The sequence below is a fragment of the Bipolaris victoriae genome, assembly GCF_000527765.1.
Source record: "Bipolaris victoriae FI3 unplaced genomic scaffold scaffold_98, whole genome shotgun sequence".
Lineage (NCBI taxonomy): Eukaryota > Fungi > Ascomycota > Dothideomycetes > Pleosporales > Pleosporaceae > Bipolaris > Bipolaris victoriae.
The window spans coordinates 23,725-40,442 of record NW_014575294.1 but is presented as its reverse complement, the minus strand read 5'-3'; the positions used below and the strand labels follow the sequence as shown (position 1 = coordinate 40,442).

At 49.4% G+C, this 16,718-nt stretch overlaps 7 protein-coding genes across 7 annotated transcripts; 3 read left to right on the top strand and 4 right to left on the bottom strand.

The window, feature by feature from the left end:
- Positions 1-661: 661 nt before the first annotated feature.
- COCVIDRAFT_40976 (hypothetical protein) lies at positions 662-1,743 on the bottom strand (the record flags this gene model as incomplete). Its single annotated transcript, XM_014697435.1, has 3 exons — positions 662-788; positions 851-1,052; positions 1,680-1,743. The coding sequence occupies 3 exons, from the start codon at positions 1,741-1,743 to the stop codon at positions 662-664; spliced, it is 393 nt and encodes a 130-aa protein (XP_014552921.1).
- Positions 1,744-2,413: 670 nt separating this feature from the next.
- On the top strand, positions 2,414-3,293 carry COCVIDRAFT_19093 (hypothetical protein; the record flags this gene model as incomplete). The annotated part of the gene is made up of 2 exons (XM_014697416.1): positions 2,414-2,601; positions 2,660-3,293. The coding sequence occupies 2 exons, from the start codon at positions 2,414-2,416 to the stop codon at positions 3,291-3,293; spliced, it is 822 nt and encodes a 273-aa protein (XP_014552902.1).
- Positions 3,294-4,580: 1,287 nt separating this feature from the next.
- COCVIDRAFT_109027 (hypothetical protein) lies at positions 4,581-6,235 on the bottom strand (the record flags this gene model as incomplete). Its single annotated transcript, XM_014697434.1, has 6 exons — positions 4,581-4,664; positions 4,721-5,153; positions 5,205-5,266; positions 5,314-5,463; positions 5,521-5,596; positions 5,649-6,235. The coding sequence occupies 6 exons, from the start codon at positions 6,233-6,235 to the stop codon at positions 4,581-4,583; spliced, it is 1,392 nt and encodes a 463-aa protein (XP_014552920.1).
- A 47-nt stretch (positions 6,236-6,282) lies between these two features.
- On the top strand, positions 6,283-7,643 carry COCVIDRAFT_29773 (hypothetical protein; the record flags this gene model as incomplete). The annotated part of the gene is made up of 4 exons (XM_014697433.1): positions 6,283-6,337; positions 7,011-7,195; positions 7,255-7,431; positions 7,485-7,643. 4 exons carry the CDS (start codon positions 6,283-6,285, stop codon positions 7,641-7,643), a joined length of 576 nt encoding a protein of 191 aa, XP_014552919.1.
- A 299-nt stretch (positions 7,644-7,942) lies between these two features.
- On the bottom strand, positions 7,943-9,044 carry COCVIDRAFT_40972 (hypothetical protein; the record flags this gene model as incomplete). The annotated part of the gene is made up of 3 exons (XM_014697432.1): positions 7,943-8,099; positions 8,154-8,621; positions 8,701-9,044. The coding sequence occupies 3 exons, from the start codon at positions 9,042-9,044 to the stop codon at positions 7,943-7,945; spliced, it is 969 nt and encodes a 322-aa protein (XP_014552918.1).
- A 921-nt stretch (positions 9,045-9,965) lies between these two features.
- On the top strand, positions 9,966-12,175 carry COCVIDRAFT_108964 (hypothetical protein; the record flags this gene model as incomplete). The annotated part of the gene is made up of 2 exons (XM_014697431.1): positions 9,966-10,015; positions 10,153-12,175. The coding sequence occupies 2 exons, from the start codon at positions 9,966-9,968 to the stop codon at positions 12,173-12,175; spliced, it is 2,073 nt and encodes a 690-aa protein (XP_014552917.1).
- A 333-nt stretch (positions 12,176-12,508) lies between these two features.
- Positions 12,509-14,728, bottom strand: COCVIDRAFT_109036 (hypothetical protein; the record flags this gene model as incomplete). The annotated part of the gene is made up of 3 exons (XM_014697430.1): positions 12,509-13,299; positions 13,396-13,669; positions 13,895-14,728. The coding sequence occupies 3 exons, from the start codon at positions 14,726-14,728 to the stop codon at positions 12,509-12,511; spliced, it is 1,899 nt and encodes a 632-aa protein (XP_014552916.1).
- Positions 14,729-16,718: the final 1,990 nt, after the last annotated feature.

Below are 16,718 nucleotides of genomic sequence, written 5' to 3'. Positions count from 1 at the left end.
TTTGTTCGTGCCTTGGTGAAATCGTTACTGGTATGGGTTCGTATAGGTCAGTGGAGTGTGAAGAAATGGAACATTGTCACTCTTTTTTTTTTGGCATGGCAGCAGTGTACCTGTTATTTGACGATGACCGGTGCATGCCAATCGAATAAGATGCCGGTTGTAATTTAGATCTAGACCTAGGAGACTGTGATTCATCAGACTCCATACAATCTGAGCTGTCAAGTCTGTTAGTTGTACCATAAAACCTTCTTCGAGGCTGTTAGAGTGCAGGGATGCCAAGAACCCAAATGATATGGGGAGCGGCAAGATGTTCGACTTTCGTCTCGCATAGAATAAGACGGGCTGTTTGTAAGAAGTGTGCGCCGGGAGGGCGAGCGATGAAACTCACATATAGTCAAAGGGTGCCTAGTGGAAGGTGTCAAAAAGCCATAGATGTTGTATCAAGCTATTCGCAAATCATCCTGTGAAAAGCGAGTACAGTATTGAAGGGAGAGAGAACAGCTTGTCAAGAAAACGTCCAGTTCTTTTTTCAGCGGAGAAATAGTGACATTGCAGTGCCGCACTGGCTGCTGGAGGCTGCACAGCCCAACTTCCCGGCAAGGAATCTCGGCGTAAAGGACCATCAGTCCAAGCCGTCTGCCTGCATAGGGCAGCAATTGTCTCAGCTGTAGGTCATTCTTACACCACCTAAACAGCAGCCAGGATTCAAGCCTCTGATACTATGCGACATGTTTCTACACCCTTTGCAGATTGGGAGCATAGATATATGGTACGGCGTTGATCTAATGCTGAGCAAAACGGATCTTTCGGCAAGCCCATTACCAGAGTTCGAGTAGGTGGCGCTAGATACTTTTCACAACGAAGAGGGTGTAGGGACGAGCCAATAGGATGAGCCAGGAAAGCCATAGACAGGCACCACCCAAGATAGGCTAGGATGTGTGGACAAAGAAAGGATGAATGCACAGGGAGAGCCCGATGCCAATAGAGGCTGTGTGTAAAATCTGTGGCGAGAAAAGGTCGCGAGGATCCGTTATTTAGGTTGCTCTGTACATCTATGAATGCAGATTTACAGCGAAGCGTCCACTAGTACTTGAGATGTAGTATGCGGTTGCAGTGGAAACCGATGTTGACTCAATGGTGTTGACAGAACCATGGCATCACCCAGCAAACCAGGGCTGATCCGGAAAGGCGTCAAGATAGGTATCATGGCCGCCGACCATGAGACGGGCGCAGTCCTCCAAGTAGAGCACAGCTATGTAAGGGTGCGAAACGGTTGGGTTGCAGACTGGCGTCCGAGGCCATACCGGAAGGGGGTGTAAGTGGTAACGTGATTTTGTGTCACAGTCGCGTTGAGGGGCGGGCTGGCGCGTGAAAGCGAGGGTAGGGCGCGCTCCCCCTCTCGCCCCAAGTCGACCCCTCTCTTCCAAGGCTCAACGATCAGCGAGGCATATTGCCGCGACATTAGGCATCATTTGATGACTATTAGCATTGGCTTATCTGGCGGCGAATTGCATCGTTGCGCGGAACCGGATCAGTGCCTTGTTCCATGCTTGTTAGGTGAGGCCGACGCGACTTTTGCCTCCCAGGGGGAACGGAGGACCGCATGTGGATTAGGCATAGGACGAGCAGCCACGCCTCCTTGCTGGGTATGTATGCGTAGGTGGGAGCGATGAACTGACGGTGGCTACTGCGCGGCATCGGCTGCGTTTGCTTTTCGCAAAGTTTCCTGGGTAGCCTGGCCATAGCGCGAGCTGTGCCATGAAAGGGTGCTGGCTTCGGCGAGGGACGCGACAAGGGACTCGCCGACTCGAACGCTCCGTGTGGATGCCCATTGGCGACTGCAGGAAGAAAAGGATGGAAAAGAATGAAGGGATATGTCGCAAGTGGGTGTAGGAGTAAGCATCCTCGAGCTCTAAGCGATGTCTCTCTTACAGCTCGAGTTGCTCATTGCAGCAGAAGCATGGGCAGCGCCAGCCTAGCGCAATCAGCTCTTTGTCCCGCCTTTGTTTCACAACCTTGGCCAAGTCCTAACTGGCCCCGGTCCAAGGCTTTGCCGTCTGCTGAGGGCTGACTCTTAACACCCTGAAAAGGAAAGGCGCTGCATGTGATACCGCGAGACCGACGCGTTAGTCATACTAGTTGACGCGTCCAATCCGCGTCGCACCTCAACCTCACCCCGGCAGAGGGCCCGATAGTGGCCTGCTGTGAGCAGTCAAGTATATATACATGGCTGCAGTCGCTCGCTACTTGGCCTGCATCGCCTGTTGTGCCCAGCTAATCGTCTGCCTGAGGAACTGCATCTTCCATTGGCCTGCCATTCCAGATTCCTACATCTGCTGCCTACTAACTGTACCTATAAGTATCTACGACACCTACTCATCAAAAGCCTCGTCTTCAGTACCATCTGTAAAACATGTTCTCATCATCATCAAACCGCACACGATACCAGGAAGGTAGCTTCTCGAAACATCGAGCAAGCAAGTCAAAGTCGTCCAAGAAGAACCCTTCCTTCAAGGACTCACCCAGAAGAGTAGAGAAATTAGCACAGCAAGCACAGGCATCCTCAGCGCAACCCAGTCCGACATCTCCATCTCTCGGGAGGTGAGTTTACCCTTTCAATATCCTTTCTGCGACAGCCTTACTAACAACACTTCCCCAGTGCAATCGTCACCATATCCGTCGGCCGCGAACAACGCCTCTTCGCCGCCCACGAAGACGTCCTCTCCCACTCCCCTTGGTTCCAATCCCTCTGCTCCGGCCAATTCTTCCAAACCACAACAAACAAGCGCATCGACCTCCCCGACGAAGAACCCGAAGTCTTCTCTTCCATCCTCGAGTATCTCTACAAAGGCGACTACTACCCGCGCGCCGAGTACGACAAGAAGCGCAACAGCTGGAACCTCGAAGACGGCGGCGCCGGCGCCAACAACGCAAATGAAGCCGTCATCCAGTCCTCCGTCGGCCCCATCTTGAAAGACACCATTATTTATTGCCAGGCGGACAAGTACGGGCTTCAGGAACTGAAGAAGCTAGCGCTGAAGAAGCAAGGGTTGCAGTCTGGGATCCAGTGCTCGACCATCCTCACGTCGGCACGGTACGCGTATGCGAATACGCCTGATAACGATTCCAAGCTGCGTGCGCATTACCTCGCCCTCATTATCCGTGCGCGCCACACGTTCAAGCGCAGTGGCACCATGCAGAATGAGATGGAGAATGGTGGCAAGCTCTTCTTCGATCTCTTCGTCGCCATGGTCAATCATATGGATGATTTGTCTGGCAAACCGGCGTACTAGCGCTGTCACAAACTGCCCTTTGCGCAGTCGATCGTTTTTGGTCGGCTTCGCATGGCTGCCCATGGTGCAACGACTCACTGACCCTTTTTTTCATCTCCCTTCTTTCTTACTCTTCTTGTACATATTACCTTTCCTCCCCCGATCATCCCTCAGCTACGTATTCCCCCAGTATCGGTCCTTCTCTATCATTATTTCCTACTCTTCTTTGTTTATGCAAGGCGTTTCTTGGATTTTCTTCCTTCCTTACTTCCTTCCATCTTTCATCTCGTTTCGCTATTTCATTGGTATTCCCACTGTTGTACTATTATATTCCCGCGTTCTTTCTTCTTACTTACTCACTTTTTGGCGTTTGTGCGCTTCTGCGGCTGCTAGAATGGGGATCAAAGCGCAGACAAACTAAAGAAATTGCGGAAGAGTGCTTGATGCACCGAGGCATATGTGTTAAGCTTTTTTTTTCGAAAGATTGTTTTCTTCGTTACGATCAGGTAATATCTTTTTATTGACACTTGTTTTTCCTTCTTTCTATTGAGCTGTACTGCTTTCATGTGAGGGACCTGTTACCAGATTGTATCACGCTGGCCTGGTCTCTTTAGAGTTAGAGATATTCGCCATGTTTATTCCAATGATGGTTATTTGGTATCATGAGAAATTGATGCGGTTTGCCGATTACAATCGCAATTGCTACTACATCTGACCGTCTTTGTACGATATGTGAAGTGTTTCATGCCTGTCAAGGTCTCGTTGTTCTAATTGCTTTATTGGTGAAAAGTCACCGTAACAAGTACGCGTTTGTAGCAGAACGGTTGCAAAGATGAGACTGGACGCAGACTGTACACAGCCGACGTAGACAAGGAAAAGAAAAGGTGGAGCGGGACAACAAAGGGGACGAGAAGTGGCTCGGAAAAACGTAATCTCAGCTCATGAGCGCCGAGTAGGGATGTTTGCTTGAGGGATGGAATGAGGACAGAGTGGAGATGCTACTATTCGCTCACTATATATGGCCCGTGCGTCTCACAGTTCATAGTTATGCAAGGGATAGTAATGATTAAGAGCGATGTAGCTAGTACCATGACCTGGGTATGTTGTTTGAATTTCTCTATTCTCAGTCTTGCCAAAGTTCTATGAATGTACCATTCATCTGTGCAACGAACCCAAGACGCAATGCCCTTGTGCACATGCACAGTGTTCATGATATGCCAGAGTCATATTCCCGCAAAAGCCAAGAATCATGTTGAGGTGGTGTGGTGACTGTACTTACACAAGGCAGCAGACTATAGAGTCTAGGCATCAGACCCCTGTCCCAGGGAATGCTCCCTTCTTGTTCATGACTACTATTCCATGGTCGCGCGAGATATAGCCCTTCATCAGACCCTAAGAAACCTGTCAGCCCAACTTTTGATCGGTACACCTGCTGCGTTGGTTCATACCTTGTAGATTTGGTTCGCCAATAAGCACTCCACCTCGTCGTCCTCCACGACTTGGCCGCTGCCTTCGCCTGCAGTCCCCATTCGGAGTGCGGCTGCGAAATGCGCTAGTGGTATGCGCGACTTGCGTATCCTATCCTTCTCCGTTTGTCCTTCCTTGAGATCGTCAAAGCCGGCGGCAAGATATACTTTTCGGAGAAGATTGCGCAAGGCGATATCGCGACTTCGTTCTAGGGTAAGAAATATGCGCTGCTTGACAAACTCAGGCTCGCCCTCCGCAAGAGCCCTGTCGAAGCCCGTAAGATCTCCGCGTTTTATACACGATACGAGAGGCCCGAAGGTGCGCTGTAGATGTGGGGCTTCTGCGAGAAGGCTCGTCGTCGGAATCTTGTGCTGGGTGATGAGACGACAAGGAATCAAGTACGTGAGGATCAGGCTAAAGCAGTCAGATTTTGGCATGCATCCTCTTATTGATTATCACACTTACGATTTGTTGTGTTGCGACCGTGAATGGCAGGACTCCCATGCTTGCTGCAAGCTACTCTCTGCCTACCAGATGTTAGAGGGACCCCCATTGTATTGGCTTTTGGGCATACCTTGGCATAGTCCTCCTGCAGGAATGAGAGCACTCCAACATAGTACTTGTATGTCACCCTATGGGCGCGTGGGTATAACTCGAATGTAGGTAGGTCGGACTGCGCTTCGATCGATCGCACTACGTTCTTGGAGAGACTGATGGCTTTCAACTATGATTTTTTTTTCAATCAGCGGTTACTAGGAACCAGTCATCGAAGAATTCTTACCTTGAAGTATGTCTTGAACTGGAGATTGGCTATGCAGTACACACCCCATTTACGGGACTCGGACATGTCTGGGTTTCTGGCGGATTGTAAGACAACTACTCAAACACAGCAATAGAGATATGGCACACCTGTCACCAAGGCATAGCGCAAAGATCCTGTTGAATACTCGAGCAGCCTCTTCAAGCTTTGGGTTCTGAGGGGCAGTGCTCACGATGTCGTCTGAAAACTCCGTGCTGGAAGTTGCTGATCTCGACTTGGCCAACTGTTCGTCTGCTCTGATAGCTATCTTCCTAAGATGATTCGCAGTGAAATACAGCGTAAAGATGGCCCACGCTGGCAGTAGCCCAGCCGATATGTGCTTGATAAAGTAGCTGGTCAACTCTTTCCAAGCATCATACACTGCCACGAATTGGCGCTCGTTGAGCTTGTCCTGATTTGCAGCCTCGTCCGCCCTTATAATCTCCCTCACAGCGCGCCAATAAGCAGCAATGATATCAACCCAAGCACCGCTCTCTTTGTTGGTCATGCGCGCGCTCTTGTTGTGTTTGAGCGCATAGCGAACATCGCCCTCGATCTTATCTCCGTTGGATGCGCGGTAGAATTCATACAGCCGCCCAGGATCATGCGCAGGCGCAACTGGGCTGAGAAAGTCTGCGACGGGTTGCGCCAACCCTGTGGCATATGCCTCATGGAAAGGTTCGAGTGCGGCTTGCATGGTTGGGGCTGGAACTGAGGCTACAGCTGGGACTACTGCAGGTAGAGATGGTATTTCGGAGAGTCTCAGCAGTATTGGCGGCCTCCGGTGGTGTTCTCAACCGTTAGACATGTCGTGTTGTGCCCGTGCCAGAAGCTGAGCTGTTTGATGTTCTGACGATTGTGGATGCTAGTAGTGTCGGTGTTTGGGCGGTGGGTTCGCCGATGCAGCTCGCACCTGGCCGCCAAGTCGTGGTGGCTCCTCTTCTCGGCTAGCGCCCACAAGCGACCTCGAATTCGACAGGCCGGCCACAATTCGCGATAGACGACCTGAACTTCTCAACCCAAGGTACTAACCACAGCACAATTACGGTCAGTCCATATTGCCTTCTCTCACGCATTCTGCTTGCTAATACATCACAGATGGGTAAGCACTCTCTTTCGATTTCCTGCGCATCACCGTCTCGCCCAGCAATTGCAGCCGATGGAGTTTTCGCACAAACCCGCGACACGCACCGAAAAGCCTGTGACAGCACATCGAACATGACGAACGAATAGAAGGATGTGAAGAGAGTTTGCATAGGCTTCCTCGTGTTTGCTTGGTGGGTTGAGGGCGTCAAGCAACCGTGATGATGGCCTTGGATGAAAATTGAGAACCTGCACGCGCCTATTTGGATTCCCCCGACCGCATCCCAATCGCCTTAGCACGATCGGCCTACACTGCGTATGACTGCTGCAATTGCTGGAACAGAGACTACGAAACTTTTTCTTTTGGAGCAGTACTGACGATGCATCAGCTCGCTTCCAGGAATACCAGATCATCGGGCGCCATCTGCCTTCCGAGGCCAACCCTGCGCCAAAGATCTACCGTATGCGCATTTTTGCGCCCAACGAGGTCGTCGCCAAGTCACGGTTCTGGTACTTCCTTGGCAAGCTCCGCAAGATCAAGAAGGCCAACGGTGAGATCGTCTCCGTAAACCAGGTACGCCGCAGTCACAAACAAACACACAGCCCGGAGCACTGAGGCTAACCCGCGTCCAGATCCACGAGAAGAAGCCCCAGAAGGTCAAGAACTTCGGTATCTGGATCAAGTACGACTCGCGCTCCGGCACCCACAACATGTACAAGGAGTACCGTGAGATGTCCCGTGTCGCCGCCGTCGAGGCTCTCTACCAGGACATGGCTGCCCGTCACCGAACGCGCTTCAGGTCCGTTCAGGTATGATTATCCTTGATCCGTAATCTGCAACGTCAAGCTCACACTTCGCTTAGATCCTCAAGGTTGTTGAGGTTGAGAAGGCCGATGACCTCCGCCGACCATACATCAAGCAGCTCCTCACCAAGAACCTCAAGTTCCCGCTGCCCCACCGCATCAACAAGAAGGCGGGCAAGAAGGTCTTCGCTGCCCACCGCCCATCCACTTTCTTCTAAGCGTGTTTCTTATTACGGAGTGCGGTCTGGATGGGAAGGATTGTTATGGGTTTCCCTCGGTTATGCATGCTTCACGAAAAGAAGTACACTAGGAACGAATGAAAATCCCTGATACCTCCGTTCGAGTCATCGAGACGCGTGATGCTACACAGGGTGCTGGCCAGGGTTCCGCAAATAGGGCAAGTCTCAGACTACCAGATGAGGGTATGGTACGAGCTGGACGATAGACAATGAACTCATGAAATTGCGAGTCAACATGTGGTATTGCATGTGCCTTTGCTTTATCCTCTGACATGCAATTAGATCTTTGGTCCTCCCGTCGGCGCCACTTTTGGCCTCCCTAATGTATCCACAGGTACCCACCACGGGTACCCTGTCACCTTCACCTTATTTATTGTTCCCTTGAAATTTGCCGGTCGCTTTTCCATGAAAGACTTGACACCTTCATTGTTGTCCCTGCATTCACAATTAGCTCGCCGATATCAAATTCTTTATGTTGCATAAACTTACGGCGACCCAAACAACTCAAAGATGATCCTACTGTCCAATAGATGCTGGCCCTCGGGACTTCCTCGATCCCTATACATCAACTCCTTCATTAGATACGTACTAACACTGCTCGTGTTCGCAGCCACGTCCTCAGCCAGCTCGAGCGCCCTCGGCAGCACCTGCTCAGGCTTCTCGCACACTTCTGCAAAAAGACCGTCCCAGATCTTGTGTGTAGCTGGATACGTGCTGCCTGTGGTAACAGCCTGCATGGCACGTGAGTGCCCAATCAACCTAGGCAGATAGAACGAAGAAGCGGCTTCCATGACGAGTCCGCGACGCGCAAAAACAAACCCTATCTTCGCTGTCGCCGCTACAATGCGGATGTTCATAGGCAGCGTCATGGTGATGCCTACGCCAACTGCGGAACCCTGGATCGCAGCTATGCTTGGCTTCCGGCAGTGATGTATAGCAAGCGCAACGCGTCCGCCTCTGTTCTCGTAGCATTAGCAAAACCCAGCATCCCCAATAGTCAATTCAAGATGAATAGTGTGAGAAGGAATGAACATACCCATCCCTATGCTCCGCCACCTCTTCCGCTCCCTCCGCAGCCGCCCCTTCCCCAAACCCATCATCCAGATCTGCGCCCGCACAAAAGATTCGTCCATGGCCTGTTACAACGATGCATCTTACGCGCTCGTCTGTGTCGAACATGGCGTATGCGGATTCCAGCTCCGCTTGCATTGTGTCGGTGAATGCATTGTGGTTTTGCGGGCGGTAGAGCGTGAGGATGATGATGGAGGCGTCTTTGGTATGGTGCTGAGTGCGGATTTGGGTAAAAGGAAGGTCGCTGTATGAGGCAGGGAGTTGGATGTCAGGTTTATGGCGGGGAGGTTGTTTGGATAGTCTCGGCATGTTGGGTGATGCAATGTTGGTATATGTATTGGGAGTGGTGGTGGAAACAATGGAGCAGCGCGTATGGAATTAGATGACACTTTTTTTTTCGTTTCTTTAAGGACAAGAGCTTGTAAGATTTATGGGATTGATGTTTTTTATTTTCAATTTTCTTTGCACTTGGTTTGCGATATTTATGTTCTTGTGTTGCTGCGTCGAATTAATCTATAATTAGTTGGAGGATGCGGGAGCGATGCGGGGAGGGCGCAGGGCCGAGGTTCGAGTGGAGCTTCGACGTCGACGCGTGTGCAGTAAGCTTGTAGCTTGAGTCAAGTTTGGTACACTAAGGTTCACTTCATGTCTGGGAACCGCATTAGGTTTATCTTTGTTGATTTTTGTATTTTGGCGTCTGGCAAAGCGAGATGAAGAAGTTCTCTCTGTTTCTTCACGAGGTCTGAACCAGTATGTTGAGCATCATCACGTGACATGCCTTTTGGCAGAGGGATATACACAGTGGAAAATAATGGGTTTGTATCTGCTTAGCGAGAGTCTGGTAATGAAATGATTGTAAAGACTATATAAAAAGCTAGGTTAGTAATGAAGACAATCGACTTCATGGTCGTAGGCGATATCATGTGGTACAATCAATGCCTCCTCAGCCTTGTGAGTTGCGCCTTCCTCCGTTTAAAGCTCACCGGTCTGCAATGCTTCCACCAATCTCCAATTGCGCCTTTGCCAACATACGTTCGGGACTTATTGCTGCCTAGCTGATCCCAAGTCGTGGCATATATTCATTCGCTACATGCGCACGGCATTCGAGGAACAACATCTTGTTTTCAGCCCATGCCTTCAACTTGTTCGACCGAAAAGTGTACATAGTACAAGACCGGTCTTCTACATTCAGGGTCAATCCCCAAAAACCTGTACGCCGAGAGAAACACCATGGAAGCCTCGGCCTCTAATCCATCATTACTTGGTCAACATTTGTATGAGTAATCGCTCTAATTTGTTTCTGTTTTCACACGAACACTCCTCACAGGCCGCATGCATCCCCTCTCCACAAATAACTAAGCAATTTTCACATGGAACACTTCTATAATACTGAATTTCGACTGACAGTCTCTGCAAGGGCGCATTTCCAATACTCTGATAGTATAAATGATCAACACATACGTTTGCTTGACCTTGAATTCGGTCATGACGACGAAACTATCTCTCTTGGTATCGAAACGTATAAGGTCAATGACTATCCGCCATACATCGCACTCTCTTACACATGGGGAGATACAAACGACACAATAAATTTATTGTGTAACGGAAAAACCATCGCTGTGACCCGAAACCTTCACGAGGCTCTATGGCAATTTCGAGAAAATCGTAAAAGATTAGCCAGACTCGAGCCCTATACAAGGTCCCATAATCAGCCCCTTCACTTCTGGATTGATGCTATCTGTATTAACCAGGGAAACAATAAAGAAAAGAGCTTTCAAGTGGGTTTGATGAGAGAAATTTATGAAGGGGCTGATCATGTCTTTGTATGGTTAGGACCAGCAGACAAGAGCAGTGACGTAGCCATTCGCTGCATCAACACCATCGGATCAAAGGCAGAAGATTGTGGTTTCGAGGATGGAGCCGGACTAGTTACGAAAATATGGCATGAGATCGAATTTGTTTCTGGGGGATATCAGCGAGTGGTATCGGCCAACCCATGGTATGGTAAAGCCATGAAAAGCCTGTTCGATTCCATTAGCGGTAGGAGCAGTCAGAGTAATGTGCTACCAATTACCGACTTGGACAATTTCTTCACCAGACCGTGGTGGACAAGGATATGGGTCTTACAAGAGGTAGCTGTTTCCAGGGATACACATTTCATTTGCGGAGCCCAAAGACTGTCAAAGAGCCGTTGCAACGCTTTCATACACATGTATGCGGCACTATGGAAAGCCAATGCTGCTGCCTTCCGGAGAGAACGAGCAAACTTCACAAAATATCGCCTCGATATTATGAGACATTTAGTTCACCAAGGTCCTAACCTCATGCTAAACATACCAAATATATACCGGCGTAACGCATTCCAGCTGGTAGCCCTTCTTCGCGCGACGTGTATCGGGAGCGAAAATCTTAAATGGCATGGACCTCATCACCTCGAAGCAAAAAGACCAGAAGACAAGATCTTCGCCTTGCTAGGCCTGGCTGCAGATCGAGAGGAATTGAAAAGTTTTGGTGTCGTCCCAAACTATGATATTCCATACGAACAAACCTACACTACTACGATGGTAGCGCTATTACAGCAAGGTCATATATCCCTTCTCTCAATGTGTCAAGCATCAAGGTCGCCAAACCTCCCATCTTGGGTCCCGGATTGGTCTCGATCGGTAACTGACATGTTGCAAACTGTACGCAGCGACCATATGACTCTATACCCAGAGTTCAGCTCCTCAGGCAGTCATACAAATAGAAACTCGATCAAGGTACTAAAAAAAGACTCCAAGATCGGTAAGCAAATATCAGTCAAGGCTATTCTTTTCGATGAGATTTTTCAAGTCGGTCGTTTCCCTGGAAGAATTGACAGCAAAGATGTACCACTTTCGGAGGCGTACACATGGCCTTCAGAGTGGCTTGTCGAGATTTTGCGCCTCAGCTATTGCACAGGGAAATATTACAAGCGATTTCACGACCGATTATCCGCAAGTGCACGAACTGCAACCGGTGACGTCGCAAAAAATAGTGCAGGGGAGTCCATCCGGTCCGGGAATACCCACTTCGATAATGCTGTTGTCCTGCTGCGAGACGGAGTCCGGTTTATTGGAAATGGGCGCTTCAGAGTTGAGACGCAATGCTTCTTAGCTACTCAGACAATAAACACAAAACCTAAAGATAGGGTAACAAACGAGCTTCCATTGGCATTCCGGATTGTGGGAGCGAGCTTGGGACGGCTTCCTTTTGTGACGAAAAAGGGCCATATTGGGCTGAGTTCAGATGACGTAAGGCAGGGTGATGCGATTGCGATCATTGAAGGAAGCCAAGTTCCTTTTGTGCTTCGGCCGCTGGATAAAGGGCGGTTTAGCTTGGTAAGCGAAGCTTACGTGGATGGCATAATGGATGGTGAGGCTGCGGAAACTTCGAAGTTCAGTTATATCACTTTGAGATAGATCTTTCAATCGACATATAGGCAGAACTAATACTATGACACTGGTTTTTGCTAATTCAGAGGGTCTCGATGAAACATTCCACGTGAACTTGAACAAGTCAACATGACTTTGATGTCCTCTTTTGCAAGCAGAGCTAGCCACCCCTCTATCTAAGCACGTGAATGAGTGTATGCAGAAGTAAATTACCCACACTTCTTATCAAACAAAAGAATAGTCACTATCTAGCTGATATTATAGAAAACGCGAAATCCTTTTGCCCTGCATGTTTTCATAAGAGAATTACCGTGAATAAGGATGCATATGATCAAAAAAGCCACTCATCTAACCCCCCCATCACTCATAGTACTTATCCTTATCAGCAGCCTCCCCCTCCACCAGTCCAATTCTCCCCAAACGATGCCTCGGCTGCACATCACCCACAAACCCTGGAATCTCATGCAATGCACTACACTCCTCAATCTCCGCCAGTGACGAATGCTTCATAAATTTCGCCTTGTACCCATCCTTCAACTCGACACCGAGTCTAAAAACAGTGTGCCCATCCAACATCGCACTCCAGCGCCTGCGAAAACCGTATACAAGACACAAAGCCGAGCTGGTGACGGCCCAGAAGCCGAATAGCGCAATGGGGATAATGGCAGGCATGACGTTTCCCGTTATGACGGTGCCGGCAGTGAAGGCAGTCATGTTGGGGTTCGTTTTGACAAGGCGACTCCCATCGGGGGCGATGAAATCGCGACCATCGTTGTACATGAGGGTAATGGCGTATGACGAAAACGCCTTAAGCAAACTCTGCCTCAGCTGTGACGCCTGCAGGTAAGCTAGTTGGACGTTTTCTCTGAAACCGAGTTCGATGAAGCCGGGGTTATTCGTTTGGACGCTATCGATGGGGAGCGGTGCGCCGACGGAATCAAAGAACCATCGTAGCCATCCGTTTTCCTGGAGTTTGAGTGTGCAGGCGAGGGTTTCGGCGCCGAGGCTTCGGGCGCACTCGCCGCGGCGGGTGGGGATGGGGGTGTCAGTTCGGCTGAAGTTTGAGAAGGTGGAGTGGACGCCGTTGATATCTGCGGTGCCGACGCTACTTTTTGAAGTGCAGGACACGCCGATTGCGGATAGAGGACCGACTTGTGCTGCGGTGTATTCGCCGTGGAGGTCTGCGATACTGTGGTCGATGGTGAAGTTGTATAGACTGCCGTTGGGGGATGCTTGGGATTGAGGACTGAGTCCTTGCCATAAGAGTACTTCGAAGATTCGCTTTTGATCCATTTTCGAGTTGTCTTGTGCTGCGATGCTGTCCGTGTTATAGTAGCAGTACCCAGTAGGTGAATTCTCATTCAGCACGTCCTCGTAGGTACAAGGGTTTTCTCTAGGTAACGTGTTAGGCATCAGTAATGTCTCGTATGCGGTCTCTATGACAGCATCGATATTCAAAGACCATTTTTCAGGTTTGAAGTCCCACAACCCATTATTTTTGCCTTGGGGCTCCTTGCGAACCTCCACCAGTGTTGTATTATCGTGAAGCCGGTACAGCTGAGTTCTCACTCTGTGTTCATCGTCAACAATAACACCCGGGTTACTAGTAGCCTCCGGAATTGTATCGCTACTAGCGCTCACAGCAACTGTGGGGCCCAGAGGGAACGATGTTGGTGTCTCTGTAGGGGTTGTGTGTATCTCTTCCTCAGCCGATTCGTCCCCGATTGTACCAAAATCAGGCATAACGTCCTTGGATCCCCAGACATCCATCGAAGATCGACGTTGGTTGAGTAGACGCATGTCGGATAACTTATCCACGATGCTGCATTCATAGTGAAGTAACAGGCCCCAGGCCTTGCCATCAATCGGCGTCTTGCCTTGAGCAGTCAAGAAAATCTCCTCGACTCCCTCATCCATGGGTAAGACCACTGGAACTTGTTGGAGAAAGTTCTTCTTAGATCGGTCGAAGCCCTGGGGTGTGTATACTGCGCCAAATCCAGGGACGCGTGCATCGGGCTGAGGCTCTTTCGAAGGGCTACGACCTCCTGGACTGCCATTGAAGTCGGAGTACACGAATCCAGAAACACTGGGTGCGCTTCCTGGTGAGCCTCGTACGAAACCACTCGTCATTTCCAAACAAAGACCGGACAGTGGCCACGCTACAAAGACAACCATACTAGGAAGTGCGAGAATGAACCACAAGCGCCCTGGATGTCGAGTCTGCTTGTGACCAGTTCCACGCATGCGCACGACCCATTTGATTGCCTTTCCCCAGCCACCTGGACCAGACCAAGTATTATCCGCGTGGAGCATGAGAACCATGGCATTATTGACTCGCCAAAATGGATCCATTAGCATGCCAGCTTCTGCCCCCGCCAGCCCATAAAGACTCAAGTTGAGTCCAATGATTCCAGCGACAAACCAACTGTAGAAGATCCATTTCGCTCCTGCTGGTCCAAAAGATACCGGCGAGTCAGGGTCGATGGGAACAAGATACTTTTGCCATATCACAACGAGGTAGCACAGAATCATGGGTGGTCCGAGTACCCCGGCTATTGTGCGGAAATAGAATCGGCGCATACGGCGTGCATCCGAAGCAGGATCCGTTTCTCCATGATAATGGTCTGGGTTGAAATCGTGTTCGGAAACGAGACTGACAGCAGCGCTCTCCGAGTAGAGCCCCGGCGGCCTGAAGTTCTGTTAGTCGCAGGACCCGTGTGAAATCTAGAGAAGCTTTACCGATCAGAAGACCCGTATTCTTCGAATTCCAACGCATTATCACCGGAGGCACCAAGCGCGTTGTAACGTCGGGGACTCATAATTTCGTAAAAGGCCTGATGGGAAAGCACACACCATAGCGAGGGAATTGGGCCGATTGTATATCGTTTATATTGTGATAAGTCTCCTCAGCCTTGAGGCTTCAGCCTTGTGTAGTGTATAGATCGAGAGGTGAAGAGGAATGGGGGGCCAACAGATGTGATTGGACATTAGTCCTGCACTTGCCACTCGAAATTCCGCCATTCTGGTGAGATCTGTAGTAGATCTGTCAGCGCTATACAATTTTCACCTTCCTTTTTTACTCACTTTTCCAAATCTAATGATACACTGCGTTCCTAACACTAGTTGTGTACCCTTCCAACCAATCATCTACGTTGTGTAGATACACCAACACCAGGAGGCTTAGTAGCAAATTTAAAGAGCCTAATGACGTACTTGACAAGCGATAAAACGTTTGGGGCCAGCCGCCATGTAGGATCTAGGCGCCCCGCCTCCTCTCACCCTTCAAAAGCCCAACAGACAGGGCTTTTGTGATTCAAACCTGCGTAGATAGTTGACGAGAAAGTACACTAAATACTGTCTTCACAACTACCATCACGCTCTTTGAGGGGCCTCTAGTTGACTTCCAAACTTCAACCCCCCTATCAACCCCCGCAATAAATACGTTGAGCTACCACCATTTTACCATGATGCTTGGGCACAACAAGCAGCACGAATGACCCCCAAACAACTCAAAGCAAGGTACAAAAAGTTGACAGGTAGTGATGGTGAGCCCACCCAACTGCCCCGAAAAAAACACTTCTTATAACAAAGCAACAACCTCTGCAGTATTATACCTTCCCCCCCTCCTCCTCTCTACAATCCAATTCAATTGGCTATTAAAATATTTACTTTCCAGCCACTACTACTTAAAAAAAAGACGCCAAAAAGAACTGAGTTCTCTACGCAAAGCAACATGAGCAAAATCTCCATGATAATCTCAAACCCCAATACCCCCCGACCCCCCAAAAAACATGACTTCTAAGATCCAGCACGCATACACCGTTATCAAAAAAAGAAAAAAAAGAAACGTTTCCCCCGCACGATGCAAGTGCTTATAATCTTCGCATAGAAAGCCTCCAGTCATGTCCCAAACTAACCTCATTCAGCCACATCTCTCGTGCCCTCGAATCCTAACCTCGATACACCTTTGGTGAACGGGGACAATACAAAACGGTTTCTGCGAGTTCAATCTGGAGATTTTCTCCTAAACTTGGGCTGATGTGTTACGTACAAAATGCAGTTACACTTGCGTTTTATCTGCCATGAAAGCATAGCAGATCATAGTTGTAGGTATGGAGATTGTGAGAAATAACAATTTCTCGTGCAATAAAGGAACAAGGACATATATCTTAAATTATGCTGCTGTATTGTAAGTTCAGCCTCAAGTATCATGACATGGACTTAGTTATGGGTAAGAGCCCCTTGGCTGTAAACAAACTTCCTTTCTTCCTCTTCGAACCTAAGTTCTGGAGACTTTTTAGACATACGAAAATTTACTTCCAGTACCCGTAGATCTTTGGAAGCGAAATCGTTGAACACTCATCACACCTTCTCCGGGTCGTTGATTCCTCCATTGGTAATGATGTAGGTAGCTTCCTTCTCAGGCATGTCTAGACAGGAATGTTAGTGACAGCGTTCAAATATGCTGCAATCGGCATACCAGGAGAGTCTTGAATCTTTGCGACGCGCTCCTCGCCTCGCCCCTTCCGAAGCAAAATCCTCGTAGCAGAAGCGTGGGCGAGAATGTGAC